At 44.4% G+C, this 20,092-nt stretch overlaps 2 protein-coding genes across 9 annotated transcripts in view; one reads left to right on the forward strand and one right to left on the reverse strand.

Annotated features, from left to right (window-relative positions):
- LOC113875584 (zinc finger protein 347-like) overlaps positions 1-12,990 on the reverse strand; it is a 47,147-nt gene extending 34,157 nt beyond the window's left edge. For 4 of the 8 annotated variants that reach the window (XR_003506295.1, XM_027514115.1, XM_027514112.1 and 1 more), the window contains exons 1-2: positions 6,302-6,407; positions 3,789-3,847 (exon numbers count right to left, since the gene is read on the reverse strand). The gene's annotated coding sequence lies outside the window, so the exon portion shown is untranslated. Of the gene's footprint in view, positions 1-3,788; positions 3,848-6,301; positions 6,408-12,197; positions 12,350-12,802 lie in introns of those variants that run through there. The other 4 variants (XM_027514113.1, XM_027514111.1, XM_027514109.1 and 1 more) reach the window with 3 other exon arrangements.
- A 92-nt stretch (positions 12,991-13,082) lies between these two features.
- Positions 13,083-18,630, forward strand: LOC113875841. The gene is made up of 5 exons (XM_027514507.1): positions 13,083-13,299; positions 13,362-13,741; positions 14,428-14,598; positions 15,446-15,522; positions 18,195-18,630. Exons 1-5 carry the CDS (start codon positions 13,083-13,085, stop codon positions 18,235-18,237), a joined length of 888 nt encoding a protein of 295 aa, XP_027370308.1. The 3' UTR covers positions 18,238-18,630.
- The last annotated feature ends 1,462 nt before the right edge of the window (positions 18,631-20,092 follow it).

The raw sequence follows: 20,092 nt of genomic DNA on the forward strand, positions 1-20,092 counted from the left end.
CAATTGGATTAAAGTCCTACCCATAGCTTTAGTGAGGGCTCGAACTGCCCCCAAAAGGAGGGACTGTCCCCCTTTGAATCTATTTATGAAAGAAAGGCACAAAAAGGCCTTTCTTGTGCACAGACATCATTATAGACCCTGAAGCCTTGGAATTAACTAGTTATGTAACTCAGCTCTCAGCTTTTCAACAGGCATTAACAGAACTCTGGGAGACAACTCCTGACCCAGCCTCTGAGTCAAGCAAACCTCTATTTGAGCCAGGAACCGAGGTCCTCATAAAAACATTGGGATCTGGGGGCCCATTCCTCGAGCCCCTCTGGGAAGGCCCTTACCAGGTTATTCTTTCTTCTCCCACAGCTGTCAAAGTGCCAGGAATTGATTCGTGGTGCATCACACTTGAGTTAAGAGGTGGCACCCTGACCAGAACTAAGTGACTTCATTTTATGTCTTTACTTTCTATGCTCTGACTTTGTACTTTTCAGATAGGCCTGTAATCTATGTGAGCCTACTTCTACTGACTCCAAAAATCCTGAGTGTGCTGTTTGATCCTCAAGACAATGCCTTCCTGTCTTGGGCTCACCCCTACGCTGCATTCCACAACTGGTCTAACTGCTGGGTCTGCGGAGCGCTCCCCTCTTCATCAGTGAAAGGCTTCCTGTGGTGGACATCTCACTTCAAGAAAAAGACTTTCTCCAAGTCTGCGAATATCTTTGACAACAATCATATGTGATGCCTCTTCTTCATCTGATGACATCTACCAACCCTAAAATGGACTGGTGCAACACTTTGTACTTTAACTATGGACATAACGTGACTTTTAATTTTGATTATACATTGTCTCGGTTTAATGACTATTGCACTACACATAATGCAAATGGGTCTGGATCTCATGGTTTTTTATCTGAAGTTTATCAAATATGGGATGAGGTTATATGGCTAACTCCTGAAAAAGGACGTCAAGTATCTACTGCCCCTATATGCTGGGAACAAACAGAGCCATCCCCAAAAGTTAGCCAACAACTTAATTACAATGATTGGAAACAATTGGGATTTTTGCCTCAGGGAATATGCACCATAATCATTCCCCTGTTTTCCAACCCCAATTCAGGTCCTCCCTTTGTCTGGCCAGGCACTAATTGGGACTGGATATCTCAGTCAGGTGGCTTGCTCCAAAAGGGACCTATGGATATGTGGCTCTTACCTATGGGCATGGCTTCCCCTTGGTCGGATAGGGAGATGCACCCTGGGTCTAGCCTTTACTCATGGCTTTGTATTTTCAGAGCTTCCAGAAAAGCCTGCTAATTTACACCACCTTAAAACTCGGTGGGCAAGGTCTGTATTTCACTGGTATGATTATTTGGCTGAAGTCTTTGTTCCCTCTTTGGGAACTACAGATGTTATGCTACGAGTGGATGCTTTGACTAACTTTACTCAACAGGCATTACAAGATTCTCAAAAAGCTATTTCAGCTCTTAATGCTGAACAAGCACTAATTAGAAAGGTAGTTTTACAGAACAGATTGGCTTTAGATATTCTGACAGCTGCACAAGGAGGAACTTGTGCCATTATTCATACCCAATGCTGTACATATATACCTGATAGGAGCACTAATGTTACTCATTTTACTAAACACATGAACAAGATGACTGGGGCTATGGATATTCCTGAAGCCTCAATTGCCTCATTTTGGGAGATGTTAACTAGTGCCCCATGGTGGAAAACTATCTGAATTACAATAATTCTGATTGTTTTGTTTTTGCTGTTTGCTCCCTGCATCTGTAACTGTGTAACTGGATTTGTTTCTAGTTGCATGAAAGCTTTTAAGTGACAAATGGTTGTGTTAGGGGAAGCACACTGATTGAAACCGCCCACCCTGGCCAGGCACCATAGTAACCATTTGCATGAGTTGTTTTATGACAGGAGATCCTGATAAGGAATATGGAACTAATGAGCCACCACCAACCTGAAGAGTTCGGGAAAGGTTGAAAGGAGACACGGAGTGTCTGTCCACTTCCCAGAATCCCTCTTGCTAGCATCCATCTTGGCTGAGCGATGCATGTGCCACCAGGAAAGACTCTGAATTAGAATGATTGGCTAAAGAGCACCCGGAAACTAATCTCATCACCATAAAACCCGAGACTCGGAGCCACGTGGCAGAGCAGTTCTCCTGGGTTCCCTTTCCCTACTGCTCTACACGCGGGTGCCCTCTCCCAATAAAATCTCTTGCTTTGTCAGCACACGTGTCTTCTCGGACAATTCATTTCCGAGTGTTAGACAAGAGCCCAGTTTCGGGCCCTGGCAGGGGTCCCCCTTCCTGCAATAGTTGCTCAAACTCCTGCTACTGCTGCAGCTTCTTCCAACTATTATTTGGGGCCCCTGGATCAGACATCTTCGGTATGAGGGTTAGGAGAATATGTTGCCTCACCAATTTAGGGACAATGCCCCTTGTCAGCTCGAAAGCAGTTATGGAACGAGAACGATGCCCCTTTTCCCTAGGCAACATAATTCTTCTAAAAGAAAAGGGGGCAATGAGACGGTAACAGGCAGGAAGGCCAGGGGTCTCCAAATGGAGGAAATAGGCTGCAAGTGTCAGACATTTTTATCTCTCTTAAGTGGCAGGAGGAAACAAACTAGCGGTATTTTTTCCTTCTCTATACAAATTTAAAAGGAGGTTTCTCTTAAAATACTCTGTTGCCATAATGACACCTGGTTTCACCTGAAGTTAACTATTCTCAAACCTTGAGTTAACCAATGCATTTTTCTTATGGAAATGTTTGTCTTAAGCTATGTTAATAGACTATGCATTTACCCCAGACTCTGTCTTCAAGTTGGTTCTGCCTAATGGCTCAGAACCTACTTCACAAACCAGTATGTTGTACTAAGATACTGTTCCCCTAATCTATGTAAACAAAACTATTTGTATGGTAATCTGGCCTTCTACAAGATTCAAGTTAATCATTTTATGGCCTGGGATGAATCATCTGGTGCCAAGATTATTCCAAAATGCATCTTATGGATGAGGGGCCTGGTGCCATTCTGAGTTTTAAAACATTCCTTTCCTTCATTAACAGACTGCTACTGACTATAATGGCACCCCACTCCAGTACTCTTGCCTGGAAATCCCATGGATGGTGGAGCCTGGTAGGCTGCTGTCCATGGGGTCGCTAAGAGTCTAAGAGTCGGACATGACTGAGAGACTTCACTTTCCCTTTTCACGTTCATGCATTGGAGAAGGAAACGGCAACCCACTCCAGTATTCTTGCCTGGAGAATCCCAGGGTCAGAGGAGCCTATTGGGCTGCCGTCTATGGGGTCGCACAGAGTCGGACACGACTGACACGACTTAGCAGCAGTAGCAGCAGCCCCCCCATTCTGAACCCTTTGCCACCTCCCTCCTCACCAGATCTCTCTGGGTTGTTCCAGAGCACTGGTTTTTGGGTGCCCTGCTTCGTGCATCGAACTTGCACTGATTATTCTATTTTACATATGGTAATTTACATGTTTCAATGCTATTCTCTCAAATCATCCCACCCTCACCTTCTCCCACTGAGTCCAAAAGTCTGTTCTTTACATCTGTGTCTCCCTTTCTTGCCCTGCATGTAGGGTCACTGGTACCATCTTTCTAAATTCCATATATATGCATTAATATACAGTATTTCTCTTTCTCTTTCTGACTTATTTCACTCTGTATAATAGGCTCTAGGTTCATCTACCTCATTAGAACTGATAAACGAGGTGACATTTTTGCTAAGTATGCCACAAAATAGTCTAAGATGATTTACTACTTACCAAAGAAAATTTCAAATGTATGAGATAAAGGGAAGAAAGCACTCAGGCAAGGAATGAATCTGAAAAAAATTTGAAACAAAAAACTGAATTATTTTTAATCTAAAAATCTGGTCAAAGTTTAAAAAAATGTGGAGAATAATCATATTTAGAAAAGGATGATACGAGTAGAATACTGGAAACTAACAAAACTTATTTCTAAAGTTAAAAATGATTACAGAAACTAAATGAATGAAGACCTATTCCAAACTACAAAAAGCACCATACATAAAGAAAGGAGAAAATGTGAATCCGTTTAAAAAAAAAAAAAGTGTTACTTTAAAAACGCTACCCAACAATGATACAGTGGATAAGAATCTGCCTGACAATGCAGGGGACATGGGTTCTATCCCTGGTTCAGGAAGATCCCAAAAGTACAAGCAACTAAGCCTGTGCACAACTACTGAGCCTGTGCTTTAGAACCTGGGAGCCACAACTCCTGAGCCCAGGGCACAGAACCGAAGACACACAGCCAAGAAATTAATTTAAAAAAAAAAAAAAAAAAAAAGCTACCACAGGGTGACACTCTAGAGTCAGTCATTTCTTGCCCCAGGTCTCTTCTTCCTTGACCTCTATCTTATGATAGGACAAGGGAAGGGGGTCACTCACAACTCAGTGAATCAAGCCACTGCCCCAGGCTCAACAGGGTTTGCAAATGAAAGTCATCGTCTGCCACAAGTAATAAAAAAAGACACAAGCCTTATAGACAGGAGTTTTGAAATTCTCAGCCTCTTCTGTATAACTAAAAAAATCATCTGTAACCAAACAACTGGCCACACCTGGATCGAGCTTATCCCTCTGTTCACCAGTCTCCTTATTTAATCTGGGTCTCGGTGTCTCTTTTTCTCCCCCTCTGCTCTCCTGCTGTTCCTGTCCTATTTCCTGCCTCTCACGTGTCCTGTCCCAGGCTGCTGCAATTCGTTCGCCCTAGAAACGCTCTCTCTCTCTCCAACCATCCTGAGCTTTTCAAAAATCCATACCTATGTCTGCCTCTTTCTTCCCCCATTTCGGCTCCCTCTCTGCGCTCCAGATTACTTCCCTTCTCTCGCCGTGACTCTCCCTTCCTCCCCACTCTCTGGCAGGCCATGTGGCTATGCTTCCTTCCAGCCCCTTTCTTCCTCTGCTCCTTACCTCTTTCTCTGCCAGCACTATGAAACCGGCCACCTCGGATTGAGACTCGAACCCTTGTGGCAGGACTCCAACCGGGTGAAAACACAACTCGGGACTGTAACCCAAGAGGCCTGGACTCAAACCCGGCCAAAACCCAGTTAGGGACTCTCCACGTCTGATGTCCCTCATCGCCCTTCGCCTCCCTGCTCCCATCACTGATACAGGGCAGTTCTCCCTATGCTGTTTTCCAATCCCTGGAGATCTGGCTTTCTAATTTATTAATGCTTCTCTATTTTACTCACTTGGCTATTTTCAAGGCTTAACCTCTTTGACATGACTATCCCTTTGCAAATCCCTCAGCCATTCTCACGGAGAAGGCAATGGCAACCCACTTCAGTACTCTTGCCTGGAAAATCCCATGGACAGAGGAGCCTGGTAGGCTACAGTCCATGGCTAAGATTCGGACACGACTGAGCGACTTCACTTTCCCTTTTCACTTCCATGCATTGGAGAAGGAAATGGCAACCCATTCCAGTGTTCTTGCCTGGAGAATCCCAGGGATCGGGGAGCCTGGTGGGCTGCCGACTATGGGGTCGCACAGGGTCGGACAGTACTGAAGCGACTTAGCAGGATCAGCAGCAGCCATTCTCAGTTTTCCTATTGGTTCTCCCTGATGCTTTTCTCCTCAGTTTCAGTTATTTCTCTCAGTCCTTCTGACTCTGCTTCTCCTGATCCTCCTGCCTCCTGAATTTACTGAGTGGGCCACAGAACGAGACGCCCCCGGACCGGAAGATCACCTTTTCCGACCGAGCTCAATTGGGCATGGAACAGCACTGGCTGTCACATGGCTGGCCCAGGTCACCTACCCTATACGGGGTGAGGGGACGGGCTGACAGGAAAGGGGCCTGCTGCGGGGCAGAAGGACCGGCCTCAGGAGACGCGAGGACAGATGGCCTGGGAGGGAGGGGCCTCAGGAGCGGGGCGGGCTCTCCGGAATCCCGGGACCCGGGAGAGGGCGCGCGGCCTATCTGGGCTCTGCCTCCAGCAGTGGAGAAGGCGACGCGGCGGGCGCCGACTCCAATTCGCGAGAGAGGGCTTTACTTGGCGAGGCCAGAGGTTAAAAAAGGGATTTAAGCAGGAAAATGTCGCCTGAGGCGGTGTCTACGGGGACCGAGGGCCGAAACCGCCTCAGCAACACTTAAAACCCAAACGAAAAGATAACTGGGCCGCAATGGCAGCGGTAGCGTTTTTTCGGTGCCGAGCACCGGGTGCCAGGGTTTTCAGGTCGCTGGCAATTCCCACACCATGAGGACCAGTGAGGGGGGCGGAGGTGGGGATTGGCGGGGTGGCGGGCTCTGCAGACTTACTCTAGAAGGAAGCTTAGGCGCCGCTTCGGGACCTCGTCTCCGCGCTCTCCAACTTCCGGCTCTGGGTGAAAGGGCTTTTGGTATTAGAGCCGCGGCTTCCGACCAGGGGCGGGGCGAGCACCAGCTGTGCTCAGAATTAGTGGGAGGGGCGGGCCGCGGAGCGGGGTGGGGCCTGTTACCTGGACAGCATTAAGTTACCTTCTGTAACACTGCTCAGGTAAAAGCTTCAAGTTGTGTCGGAAGCCAAGATACTTCCTCTTAAGACTAAAAGGGCTTATTCTCAATAAAAAGCTGTTTTCCACAGCATGTTGTGCTCAGATCCTGCTAGTGAGGCTGAAGCAATTCAGGGATCTGGGAACTTGGGCAGTTTTAACAAACAAGAATGGGACTAGTCTCTATATTACAAATACAAAACTCTGCCTGGGTAGAAATGGGCTATTCCCTACTCACACCCTACAAAACAGCAAACAGCATAGTGCTGAGTTCAACAAACTCAGGATCAGTACCTGGGTGTCTGAGATGGAGGACTTACAGGATGTGATCATTTGGGTCACTAACCACAGCCTTTTAAGAGCAAGACACTTTAAATGATTATAAACTGTGTTATTGTTTCTTTTATCCAACGTGTTTTAATTATTTCCCTTTCTAAACCCAACTCTTTAAACAGTGACATACAGGGGGTTGTATAAGCAACGCTTACAATGACAAATATCATTGTGTAAGTTTAAGCTACAGAGAAAAATTAACTGATAGTATACTGTGAAACGATTATCACAATAAGTTTGCCTAGCATCCATAATTTCATATAGATAACCTAAAAATGATTCTTGACGGTGGATTCACCAATGATTTATCAGATACAACACCAAAAGCTCACGCCAACAAAATAAAAAGAGGTAAATTGCACACATTCTAATTATCAAATATTGTGCCGTAAACCATCCTCAGCAGTGAAAAAAACATGTACACTATAATACAAAAAAAATTGCCAATCATATATTCAATAATAGTTTAACATCAAAAATACATAAAAAAAAAAAAAACTCTAAAAAGTACTGATCACCAATTCCACCATAGGGGTGGGGGAGCTTTCTTAACCAACCATCCCACATGTTGCAAATAAAATACAAAGAGTAACATAAAATAGAAACTTAATGACAAAAATAAAAGACAATCTTTTATAATGCATAAAAATATTTAAAAAGGAAAGTAGCTATGCCTTGAAAAAAAAACAAACGATGGTTCATCACTGAAGTTATCACTCCACGACATAAGCTCTGTCATTCAGTTGCTACAAACTTAAGTGTGGAGGCAGAATGATCAGTAGCACCCAGGTGACAAGCATGCAGCATCAGCAACAGTTTAGTCAACAGTCTCACAAATGTGAGGGTGTGAACCTGGACAATACCCTTGTCAGGAGAAGTTCCTACACCTCTTGTTGAGGCTCAGAGGGCATGGTGATAGTACACGTGAACAACACTATCACAGTGCCCTTCACTCAGGCTTTTCTGACATCACTCAAAGCCAGAAAAAGATGTACAGGTCAAGGTCTTCAGATACTTTCTCATATCACAGAACACGCTGACCACTATACTAAGTAGCTTCAAGTGGTAATTCTGTATGCAGCACGAAAATATTACAACCAATAAGGGAAAGTATTTTTCCTTAAAAATTTTCTCTTACCCAGTAAACCCACACCACAGAGAGTCCATGAGGAGCTTCCCCTTAAACACAGGCGGATTACCACAGCAAAGAAACTGGACATGACTTCAGACCCTAGAGCCACATATTTCAAAATCAAACTTAAAAGAAAAAATTATAGAAACTAAGGAGAAAGCAAAGTCAGGAAGAGTCTACACTCCCAGACTAGACAGACCATTACAAAAGCGGAAAACTATGACATGTGGGGGTCTCATATCCTAAGACCTTGAGATGGGACTATTTGGTCCACCCAGAGACGCCAAGCCAAGAGCCTGAAAGATTCCCACATTTTCCCTTTGTTGGACTGCTCTCTTTACAGTTTTCCTAAGTAATAGGCACAGAAGATCCAATCCACCAACCTATTCCACACACCCTGACATGTATGGCAGCACAAGGAGAACAGCAGAAATGGCTGAGGGATCTCAAGAGGCAGACAGGGACTGAGACAGTTCCATACAGGTTCTGAGGTGCCAGATAAAATCAAAGAGCTGCCAGTACTTTCCCATTTTCCGATTATACCTTCCAAATATGACAACTGTGAAGAAAGCAACACTGGATCAGGGGTTAGATGCTTAGGCCATCAGCTCTGATCTATGTGGACTAAGAATTGAGTAGCCAATAGATCCAAGCCCACAACGAGAAGAGGGCACAAGGCAGCCCAGTAAGGCAGCCCACCTCATGCTCCTCACACTCAAGACCAACCAGCTCACAGCAGGGAGATGACGAGTATTGTGGATACAAACCTTGCCTTTGTGTCTGATGGAGCTGCAGCACCACTGGTGGGTGAAAGAATACATGATACATGTTGAAGGACAGGCTGAGAACTCGGGGAAAGGTTAAGCTTCCTCTGGGAATTTAATAAACAAACTTCTCTTCGGCCAAAGATCTGAGAGAGTCAATTCCTAGGCAGGTTGATAAGACTAGGGTACCTGAGGAGGAGAAAGGGGTCTGGGGCTCTCGAGGAGGATAGAGAGCGATCTGGAATTCTCAAGGAGGAGAAAAGGACAACCTTTGTTCTTTAAGCCCAGAGCTGATGATTACACAACAAAATAACTCAGCTTAAACTCTGTATTAAGCGGAGACATTTACTTTGCCAACAAAGGTCCGTCTAGTCAAGGCTATGGTTTTTCCAGTAGTCATGTATGGATGTGAGAGTTGGACTGTGAAGAAAGCTGAGTGCTGAAGAATTGATGCTTTTGAACTGTGGTGTTGCAGAAGACTCTTGAGAGTCCTTTGGACTGCAAGGAGATCCAATCAGTCCATTCTAAAGGAGATCAGTCCTGGGTGTTCTTTGGAAGGAATGATGCTAAAGCTGAAACTCCAGTACTTTGGCCATGCGAAAAGTTGACTCATTGGAAAAGACTCTGACACTGGAAGGGGTTGGGGCAGGAGGAGAAGGGGACGACAGAGGATGAGATGGCTGGATGGCATCACTGACTCGATGGACGTGAGTCTGAGTGAACTCCGGGAATAGACAGGGAGGGCGGGCGTGCCGCAATTCATGGGGTCGAAAAGAGTCAGACTTGACTGAGTGACTGAACTGAACTGAAAGTAATGTAACAACAATGTATCCTGCTTGAGGACATGTTTCTCCTTCTTGAGAACCTTCTGATTAATCCTGTCATCTTGAAATGTAAATTCTAGGCATGGGTCTGGTAAGACCTTTACAACGTTGAGACATTCTTTTGACTTACTGTAATAACTAATTGAGAAAGTATATAGCTCCCTTGCTAAGACTAGCGGGGGGGGGCATTCTCCATCCCCCTTCTGATGTCTATGTCAGAAGCTTTCTCTGTCCCATTTCATACTTTAATAAAACTCTGCTACACAAAAGCTCTTGAGTGATCAAGCCTGGTCCCTGGTCCCAAAGCTATATCTACTTCTTCGGAGATCATGAATTTGATGTTGTTCACGGTAAGCTATCACCTCTATGTACATTACAAGAGGTTTCCAACCACTATTAATGTTGTGCTTTCCTCTCTGCCCTGAGATCTCATCTCTGTTCACACTTTTGATACATTCCCGTCCATTTCGGGGTTTTGTTTCGTTTTCAAAACAAGTATCTCAAACTAAAATATATGATGTATGAAAAGAGCACACCTAACATTGTTCTCAGTGGTGAAAGACTGAAAACTTTTCCTCTGAGATCGGGAAGAAGGCAAGGATGAGCACTCTGCATCACTGTTCAACAAAGGACTAAAACTCCTAACCAGAGCAATTAGACAAGAAAAAGAAATCAAAGCTTCCCAAAGGGAAAATTAGAAAGTTATCTTCTTCCCTAGAGGACAAGATCTTTTATGTATAAACTGTAGATTCCACACAGACACACACACAAAAAAACCCTGCCATATCAAAGAGCAATTTTAGCAAACTTGCAGGATAAAAAAATCAACGTGCAAATCAGCTGCATTTCTGTACACAATGAACAATGTTAAAAGAAAATCACATAACAATTTTATTTACTATTGTATTAAAAATGGGTGAAATATTTAGGAATAATTCACCAAGGAGGTGAAACACATACACTGAAAACTACTTGCTGCTGCTGCTGCTGCTAAGTCGCTTCAGTCGTGTCCGACTCTGTGCGACCCCATAGATATCAGCCCGCCAGGCTCCCCCGTCCCTGGGATTCTCCAGGCAAGAACACCGGAGTGGGTTGCCATTTCCTTCTCCGATGCATGAAAGTGAAAGGTGAAAGTGAAGTCGCTCAGTCGTGTCTGACTCTTATCGACCCCATGGATTGCAGCCTATCAGGCTCCTCCGTCCATTGGATTTTCCAAGCAAGAGTACTGGAGTGTGGTGCCATTTAACCATTTCTAAAAGAAACCCAAAATAAACAAATAAATCTAGTAGTCATGGGCTGGAAATCTCAGTACTCTATATTTCCAAGTTACTCAAAGTGCTCCACAGATTTAATGAACTCATTATGAAACTTACAATAGAAGTGTTTGCAGAAATAGAAAAAACTTGTCAGAAGTCATAAAGAATTTCAAGGGGACCACAAACTGCAAAAATACTCTTCAATAAGTACAAAGATGCAAGATCAAGGCCACCCTTTTTAAAATTTCAAGCCATATCACAATATAATCCAGATGGTGTAGTACTGGCATAAACACGGATTTATACACCAAGGGAACAGAAGAGAATGCTCAGAAACAACGATTTGCATATATTTAAAATCTAATGACAAGGATGCTAAGAAAACCCAGTGGAAAAAAGACAGTTGCCATAACAAATGGTGAATCTATGAGTTAAACAATGAAGAGGAAACCTCACCTCCATCAAAAGTAAAAGCATCTCTGTGCCAAACCACAAAATGAACACCGTGAAAAGACAAAATCTGAAGAATGAAGGCAATGAAAGTGAATTTCAAGCTTTCAGAGATTTAGATTCATGTCACAGTTTCAAACAGATGATGGAATAGCACACCATCTATCACTGACACCTGATTCTGAACTTTCCATCCCATTTCCAGTCAAGATTTTGAAGTCAGTGACTCACTCACTTAGCTTCAATTACGTTAGAACAAATTTCCCTTTTTAGGTCTACTTCCAGATTTTACCAGGTACTGTGCAGTGATGGCACCCCACTCCAGTACTCTTGCTTGGAAAACCCCATGGATGGAGGAGTCTGGTAGGCTGCAGTCCATGGGGTCGCTAAGAGTCAGACATGACTGAGCAACTTCACTTTCCCTTTTCACTTTCATGCATTGGAGAAGGAAATCGCAACCCACTTCAGTGTTCTTGCCTGGAGAATCCCAGAGACGGGGGAGCCTGGCGGGCTGACATCTATGGGGTCGCACAGAGTCCGACACGACTAAAGCGACTTAGCAGCAGCAGCAGTGCATGTTAATACCTGACTTCCACCCACAGCTTCTTAATCCTGATTGACAGAGAGCAGACTGCACATCCAGAAAGATCCGAGACAATCCCTGCCGCCCAACAGCACTGATACCCCTTCTCAAGCCTGTAGGTGAGAAGCCCTGTCCAGGATGGTGCCCTCCACACAAGGTCCAGGCCACTGGGTCATGGGGAGATGGGATCCAAGTGGAGACGACAGGCCCTGAGGGAAGTTCCCTGGTGAGTGTGCATGTACAGGTGTCAGGAAGGATACTTCAGAGTCAGACATGACTAGTAAGTCCAAAGAAAGGATTCAGGGAGGACAGACTGAGAATCAACTGAGAATATGATTTTACCTGAGAAAGAGCCATTTCTGTTTTCTTTCCTTTTTTCCTCCTCTTCCCAGCTTCTTCCTCAGACAATGTAAGTTTTTAGAAGTTGATCTTGCAAGTGGAAAACAGGCTGCTTAAGGCTTAGAATCAACATCCCCCCTTCGTTTGCCACAACCACAAAAACAGGAAGACCTCACTGTGTGGAACAGTCCTTTGGTGTCCACTGCCTCAGGTGGGATGCTGTTTCTGCCCTCCTATTTCTTCCCTCACACCTGTCCTGCTCCCCTCTGCAACTTGTTCTCCTCTTGCTGCTCTTCTCCCCACCCCCACCCTTCTAATTGTCCTAAATACCTACACATTTGTCTCTTTCTCCAACTCTGCTCCCTTTCTGCCTTCTTGTCACACGCCTTCTCTCCCTGTTACACTCCCACTCTGGGGCACTCCAGGTGTCTAGGCTTACTTCCTTCTCTTCTCTTCTAGTCAACACCTATCCCTGTTTCTCTCCTGGGATCACTCCTGTCAGCCCTCCTACCACAGACGCAGGGCCCCTGTCTCCTTGTCTCCAACTCCTGGAGATCCCAAGCCTTTGTCCATTATTCTTTCACCCACCCGCTACTTTAAGGGCTTACTCTTATTTCATTTTACCATCCCTTTGCAACTGCCTCAGCCATCCTGGGCGACCCCGTCGGTTCTCTCATTGTTTTCCACTTCTGAGTTTGGCCTTTCACTCTCAGTCACTGCTTCTTCTGATCCCCCTCGCCCACGTATCTACAAAAATGATGAGTAAATGAAACGCCCGCCTATCAAAAGAGCACATTTTCCAACGAGACGGACTCGTGACGGATAAACACTGGGTGTCACACGTCCAGCCCAGGGGTGAGGAAAAGGGACTGACCAGGAAGGGGCAGAATGATGGGCCTCAGGAGAGGCGAGGACAGAGAGGCTGGGAGCGAAGGGGGTCTCGGGCTGGGCGGGCTCTCCAGAATCGCAGGACAGGGGAGAGGACGCGGCTTCTCCGGGAGCGGGGCTGTCGACGCGACCTCCAGGGGCCGACAGGGTGAGGCGGTGGAGGTGGGCGTGCCCGAATCCCCCTCGCGCCCGGGGACTTTACAAGGCACAGGCGTAGGTACTAACGGTTAAGTTTTAAGCAGGAAAATATCCCGAAAGGCGGTGTCTCTGGAGCCGAAGGCCGAAAAGCAAAAGGCAAGGACAAGCCTCAGAGCGATTTCGAATACTCGACCTGTAACCGCGGCCTCTGGGTTTATTTGGGGCGGACAGCGGGGTATTTGGATATAACTTTCGCAGAACCAGCGGGACGCAGAAGATGGGCGTGGCGAGGGCGGGTTGGACGGCTAAGCGCGCAGCACACGTTTACACTAGGAGAAAAAAACTCAAGTGCCCCCGGGCGACCTTCTCTCGCGGCCTTCCGCTTCCGCAGGAAAGTGCGCACGCGTGGATTCCGAGGCGGAATTTCCGGGTCGTGGGTTGGGCGGATTGCTGCAGGCGAGGGGCGGGGCGAGGAGCGTCCCAGTCTACAGCGAGAGCAAGGCGGGGCAAGGTGCAGGGAGGTATTTAGGACGATGAGATGGCTGGATGGCATCACTGACTCGATGGACTTGAGTCTGGGTGAACTCCGGGAGTTGGTGATGGACAGGGAGGCCTGGCGTGCTGCGATTCATGGGGTCGCAAAGAATCGGACACGACTGAGCGACTGAACTGAACTGAATTGATGCCCCATAAATTACAGCCTGTTTTTTAGTTGCCTTTAACATCTAAATAGATAGCATATTCTTCTATAATTACAATATGGAAATGACTGTGAAGAAAATAAACTTTTTGTCATATGTTGAGGAAAGAAAGGTGGTAGTAGTGAAAGTCGCTCAGTCGTGTCCGACACTGCGACCCCATCGTCTGTACAGTCCATGGAATTCTCCAGGCCAGAATCCTGGAGTGGGTAGTCTTTCCCTTCTGCGTGGGATCTTCCCAAGACAGGGATCTAACCCAGGTCTCCCGCATTGCAGGCGGATTCTTTACCAGCTGAGCCACAAGGGAAGCCCTCGTTAGTAAGATATATCCAGTGTTTTAGCAACAACATCTAAGCAGCCAGGGTATGGTCAGTGTTTGGCGACAGACTTAAAAATCTGCAATCCGTGCCTATCTTTGATTTCTTCCTTTAGTGCCTGTTGGCTGCTAGACAGTTCTCTTCTCCTTAAATTCTTCCCATTTAATTTGAACTTTATACATTCCCCTACAGCCTCCTGGAAATTGTGAGGATTTGGGTCACTTTGCACTCCCCCTCCGGATGCCAGGAAAACATGCACTGCGCACAGTGGAGAAGAGGAAGCTGACTGGTTCCTTGGACCAGAGGCGCTGCTGTGGCGGGGCTCCACACCGCCATGCCTGCAGAGGCGGCCGGCCTTCCCAGGTCGCTGTGTCACCCCGTTACACTTTTAAGACAAAATCTTATAACTTTGTAGACCAGTATGTTGGAAACTAGGATCTGTCCTCCTAACAAGTAGAAAAGTTTCAATAAAGATTTTATTTTCCTTTTTAAAATTTTTTGAAATTATGAAAGTATGACAACACATTTACATGAGGCTTTGAAAATAGTTACAGACAGTTCCACTATATATTACAATTTTTAAGTAGACAAATTAAGATTTTTAGTTGGAGTTTCAGTATTAAACTCTCAAAAATTAATAGAATGGACAGGAAAGTAGGATATACTAGACCTGAAAAGAATTGTGAACCAATTCAACATAATTAAGGCTTATACAATTTTCACACAAGAGCAGGATACAAATTTATTCAAGTTCCCATAGACTATTAACCAGGAGACACTGGAACATGACGTAAAACAAGGTGCAAAAGTTTCATGGCCTAAATAAAGAGTGTTGAAATCATACAGAGCCTATTCTCTTATTACTGTGAAACTATGTGAGAAGTTAAAACCAAAAGGTATCTGAAAATAACCCACATATTTTCAAGTGCAATAAATAAATAAATGTTTTTGTCAGCGGGTTCTTGTCTGCTCCTGGCAATTCAGGGGTTGGGAACCTGAGTCTCCAAAGAGTTCCTGTAGGGCAGTAATGGGATGCAGAACATTTCCTGCCATTAGAATAATTTAACCATCTTAAGAAAATAAGAAAATTTTCTGGATTTCTCTCTGTACTGCAAACTAAAATAAGAAATACAAAACTATCCCTGGGGAAAATGTGCCATTTTACAGTGACATCCTGTATAACAACTTTTCCTCTTTGTTCTTCATTCAGCTGGAAGGCCAAACTCCACATGGCTCAGTTCCAGAGACACAAGGTCAAAACCTACAGTCTGAGACTGGAGGACTAAGGTATGTGATGGGAACTTCCGTCAGTACTATTTTTTGTTTTTATTTTGAAATTGAAAAAGTTTACTAACCATTACTTTAAAAAGAGCAATTTTCATTGATCAGTTGCTAAGTCGAATCTGACTCTGCAACTCCATGAACTGCAGCACACCAGGCTTCCCTGTCCTTCACTATTTCCCAGGGTTTTCTCAAACTTGTGTTCATTGAGTGGGTAATGCCATCCAACCATCTCATCCTCTGTCGCCCTCTTCTCCTGCCCACAGTCTTTCCCAGCATCAGGGTCTTTTTCATTGAGTCCGCTCTTTGCATCATGTGGCCAAAAAGAGCAATACATCTTTAAAAATTGATGAAAGCCACATTGTTCCTTTAGTTCACATTCTAAGCTTCTACTGCTCTCCACACAACAGGCCAATAATTGAGAGACAAGTTGCTGGGGCAGGAATAACGACTTTATTCAGAAAGTCAGCAAACCGAAAATATGGTGGACTGTACCCCCAAAACCATCTTATCCGAGTTAGAACTCAGTCCCCTTTTATACTAAAAGAGGAGGGAGTAAAGTCAAGTCAAATTCCTTTGAACCTAAGGAATCAAACAGTTAACTAACAGAGCATAAAAGTCCATCAATAAGAGTTCCCTGAGAAACCTCAAATAACATCAAGGAATTTGAAGAGCAATGGAAGGCCATAAAAGATCATTGTATAGGGTCACTCCTCAACCCCTCCCTCCACACAATATCAGTAATCTTATTACTATTTAAATCATTCCTGTGCTGGGTAGAAAAAATTTAAGGCTACATAATATATTTAAGATATAATTTCAACTGTTAAAAAGTACAAAGCTTATTTATGAGATGATGTTTTGTAATAAAACCATGGAGTTGCATATCCATGCACACATGCATGCATATGTAAATACACAATTGACTGAAATGAAGAGTTGCCTCTTGACAGATTTTTAAATCAGTCAGTTTCTCATTATCACTTTTAGTCACATGTATTTCAGCATCTCTGGGGCCATGAAAATGAGTCAACTGTACTTAAGTTTGTCAATATTACATTTTTTTTAAAGCTTGTTTATTTATTTAGGTTGTGCTGGTCTTTGTTACTTTGTGTGGCTTTTTCTAGTTGCACTGAGCAGGAGATACTCTGTAGTTGTGGTGAGTGGGCTTCTCATTGCAATGGCATCTTTTGTTACAGAGAACAGGTTGTAGGTGAACTGCAGGCACAAGGCTTCTGTAGTTGCAACACATGGGGTCTGCAGTTTTGGCTCACAGCCTCTCGAGCATGAGCTCAGTAGCTGTGGTGGATGGGCTTAGTTCCTCCCAGGCATGCGGAATCTTCTCAGACCAGGGAGATCAAACCCATATCCCCTGCATTGGCAGGCACATTCTTATCCACTGTACCAACAGGGACGTCTCAACTCTAATACCATATTAGTTTAAAAAAAAGTGGTAGACATATAAAAAACACATATAGAATACTTTGAGTCCTATCTCTATAAAATACCTGTATTCAAAAATAATATGAGGGCATCTCTCCTGGCGCAATGGTAAAGAATCCACCAGCAAATGTGGAAGACATGGGTTCTGCCCCAGGATAATGCCACATGCCTCGGGGCAACTAAGACCAAGTGACACAACTACTGAGCCTGTGCTGTAATGCCCAAGAGCCCAAACTACTAGGCCCACGTGCTGAAACTACTGAATCCCAAGATTCATATAGCCCATGCTCTGCACCAAGACACAAGAATCCCATGCACCACGACTAGACAACAGCCCCCACTGCTGGCAACTAGAGAAAAGACCAAGCAGCAACAAAAACCCAGCACACTAATTAAATATTTTTTCTAAAAAAATGATTTTATCCGCAGTAAATTTTAGGTATGTAGTTATTAACAAAAATCAAAGTTTATTGGTTACTTCCACAATAAACAATGAACCAAGGTTAGTAAAGTTGGGGACTTCCCTGGCAGTCCCATGGTTAAGACCTCGCACTTCCATTTCGGGAGTTTCAGGTTCAATCCATACTCAGGGCACTAAGATTCTGCAAGCTGCACCATGTGACAAAGAATATAAAAAAAAAAAATCAGTAAACTTGGATTTCATAGTGAAAAATAGATGATGGAATGAAAAGCCCCCTAGCCCTGAGGTCTCTTTCTGAACTTTCCATTCCATTCTCAAACACCAAGATTTTCAAGGGGGTCCTTAAATGTACTATAAATACTCAGGACTGATTTCCCCTTATTGGCCTCTTTTCCAGATTTTACCACGTATTGTGAGTGTTAATACCTGATGTCCACGTGTAGCTTCTTTATTCTGGTTGACAGAGAGCAGACAGTGCATTCAGATGGGCCCTAAGCAAACTTCCTGCCCAACAGCACTGAGACCCCCATCTCCAACCCGTGGGTGAGAAGCCCTGCCCAGGATGGTGCCCAGGGGAGCCTCCTCACAAGGTCCAGGTCACCAGGTCATGGGGAGACGGGATCTAAGTGGAGATGACAGGCCCTCAGAGAAGGCCCCGGTGAGTGTGCATGTGCAGGAGACAGACAGGATACTCCAGTCAGATTCAATTAGCAAGTCCAGAGAAGGGCATTTCAGGAAGGACAGATGGAGAATCAACTCAGAATATGACACCTGAGAAAGAGCCATTCCTGACTCTTTTTCTCCCTTCTTCCAGGTTTTTTCTCAGGCATCCTGCAGAGGTTGATACTGAAAGTTGAAAACTTGCTGTTTGATACCTACAATCAACATTCCCCCTTCCTGAGCCCCAACTACACGTGCAGGGAAGCTCTCCATGGAGAACAGACAGTCCTCTGTGCCCACTGTCTCAGGAGGGACTCAGGACAGTCAATTCCAGCACAGAGACCAACAGAGGAGCTTTCCCACACTTTCCCTCGGATCACACTCCCCTCCTGGTGAGGCCTCACGTACCCAGCAGCAGGGGGCACCTCCGCTGACCCCACGATCCCCTTCAGGTCACACAGCAGGCCCTGGTCCATCCCCACTCAGAGCAGAGTGGCCTCCTCATCCCTGGGGCTGTTCTGTCTCAGAAGTGGAGCCTAAGAGCCTTGGTTCTCAGTGTAGGATCCAGATCAGATTTGTTGCACTGTGAACATACCTGGGACTAGGACCCACACAAGTATCTGAGGATGTCTGATAGGGCAGGGGGTACCATACATGGTTTTGCAAAATGCTTCATGGATCTCATGGGAAACATGGGTTGAACACCATTAAAGGTGGCAAACCCAGCCCACCTCCTACTTTCTTCTTTTCCAGCCTTACTGAGATAGAACTAATGAAATGGATATGTGTATACTTATCATGAATGATGTGACCATTTGACAGATGTATACACTGTGAAATATTTATCACAATCCAGTCAACACATCCATCAACTCCCAGTTTCCATGTTTTGTATGGTGAGAACTCTTAAGATTTACTCTACTGGCAAATTTAAAGTATGTAGTAACAGAAGAATTTACTACAGTTAGAATGCTGCACATAGCTCCCCAGAACTTACTCATTTTACAACTCAAAGTTCATACATGAACATATTTCCATCTATAGATTGCTTTGGGTAGAATACTCATTTTCACTATATTGATTCTTCCAATCCACAAACATGGTATATTGCTCCATCTATTTGTGTCATCTTTCTTTCACTAGTGTTTATAGTTTTGTACACATAAGTCTTTTTCTTTAGGTGAATTTATTCATAAGTACTTTATTCTTTTCATTGCAATGGTGAATGGGATTGTTTCCTTGGTTTCTCTTTTTTCATTTTTAGTATATAGGAATGCAAGAGATTTCTGAGTATTAATTTTATATCCTGCAACTTTACTATATTCATTGATTAGCTCTAGTAATTTTCTGGTGGTATCTTTAGGGTTTTCTATGTAGAGGATCGTGTCATCTGCAAACAGTAAGAATTTTACTTCTTTTCCAATCTGGATTCCTTTTATTTCTTTTTCTTCTCTGACTGCTAGGACTTCCAAAACTTTGTTGAATAGTTGTGGTGAGAGTGGGCACCCTTGTCTTCTTCCTGAAGAAGTTAGATAGAGGAAATAGCATGCACAACTTTTGTGTGGTTTCTTTGAAAGACATATATTTTTAAGTCTAATACACTCTGATGTCTTGAGAAAGCCCTTGCCTACACAGTTCATGACTTCTCTTCAATATGGACTCTTATTGCTTAATACTTCAACTCAAGGTGAAACTTTTTCCACTCCGATTGCATCTGTAAGGCATTGGTCTAGTATCGTCCCCAAACTTTGCTGTTTAAGAAAATTCCTTCCTACAAACACATTTGTGTGGCTTGTCTCCAGGATATATATTCCTACATACCTAGAGAGTGAGTAGTAATTGTAAAAACTGCCATAGTCATTGCATTTCTAAGTATAAAGTATTTGATAAATCCTGAGTTTAAGGCAGCACCTAAAAGCCTTGCCACATTACATACACTTGTAAGGATCTCCCTAGTATGGATCATCTGATGATTAGTGAGATATGAGCCCTGAGTGAAGGTTTTACACATTCATTATCAGTCGTAAGCTTTTCCTTCAGAATGACTTCTTT

This window comes from Bos indicus x Bos taurus, chromosome 18, assembly GCF_003369695.1.
Source record: "Bos indicus x Bos taurus breed Angus x Brahman F1 hybrid chromosome 18, Bos_hybrid_MaternalHap_v2.0, whole genome shotgun sequence".
Lineage (NCBI taxonomy): Eukaryota > Metazoa > Chordata > Mammalia > Artiodactyla > Bovidae > Bos > Bos indicus x Bos taurus.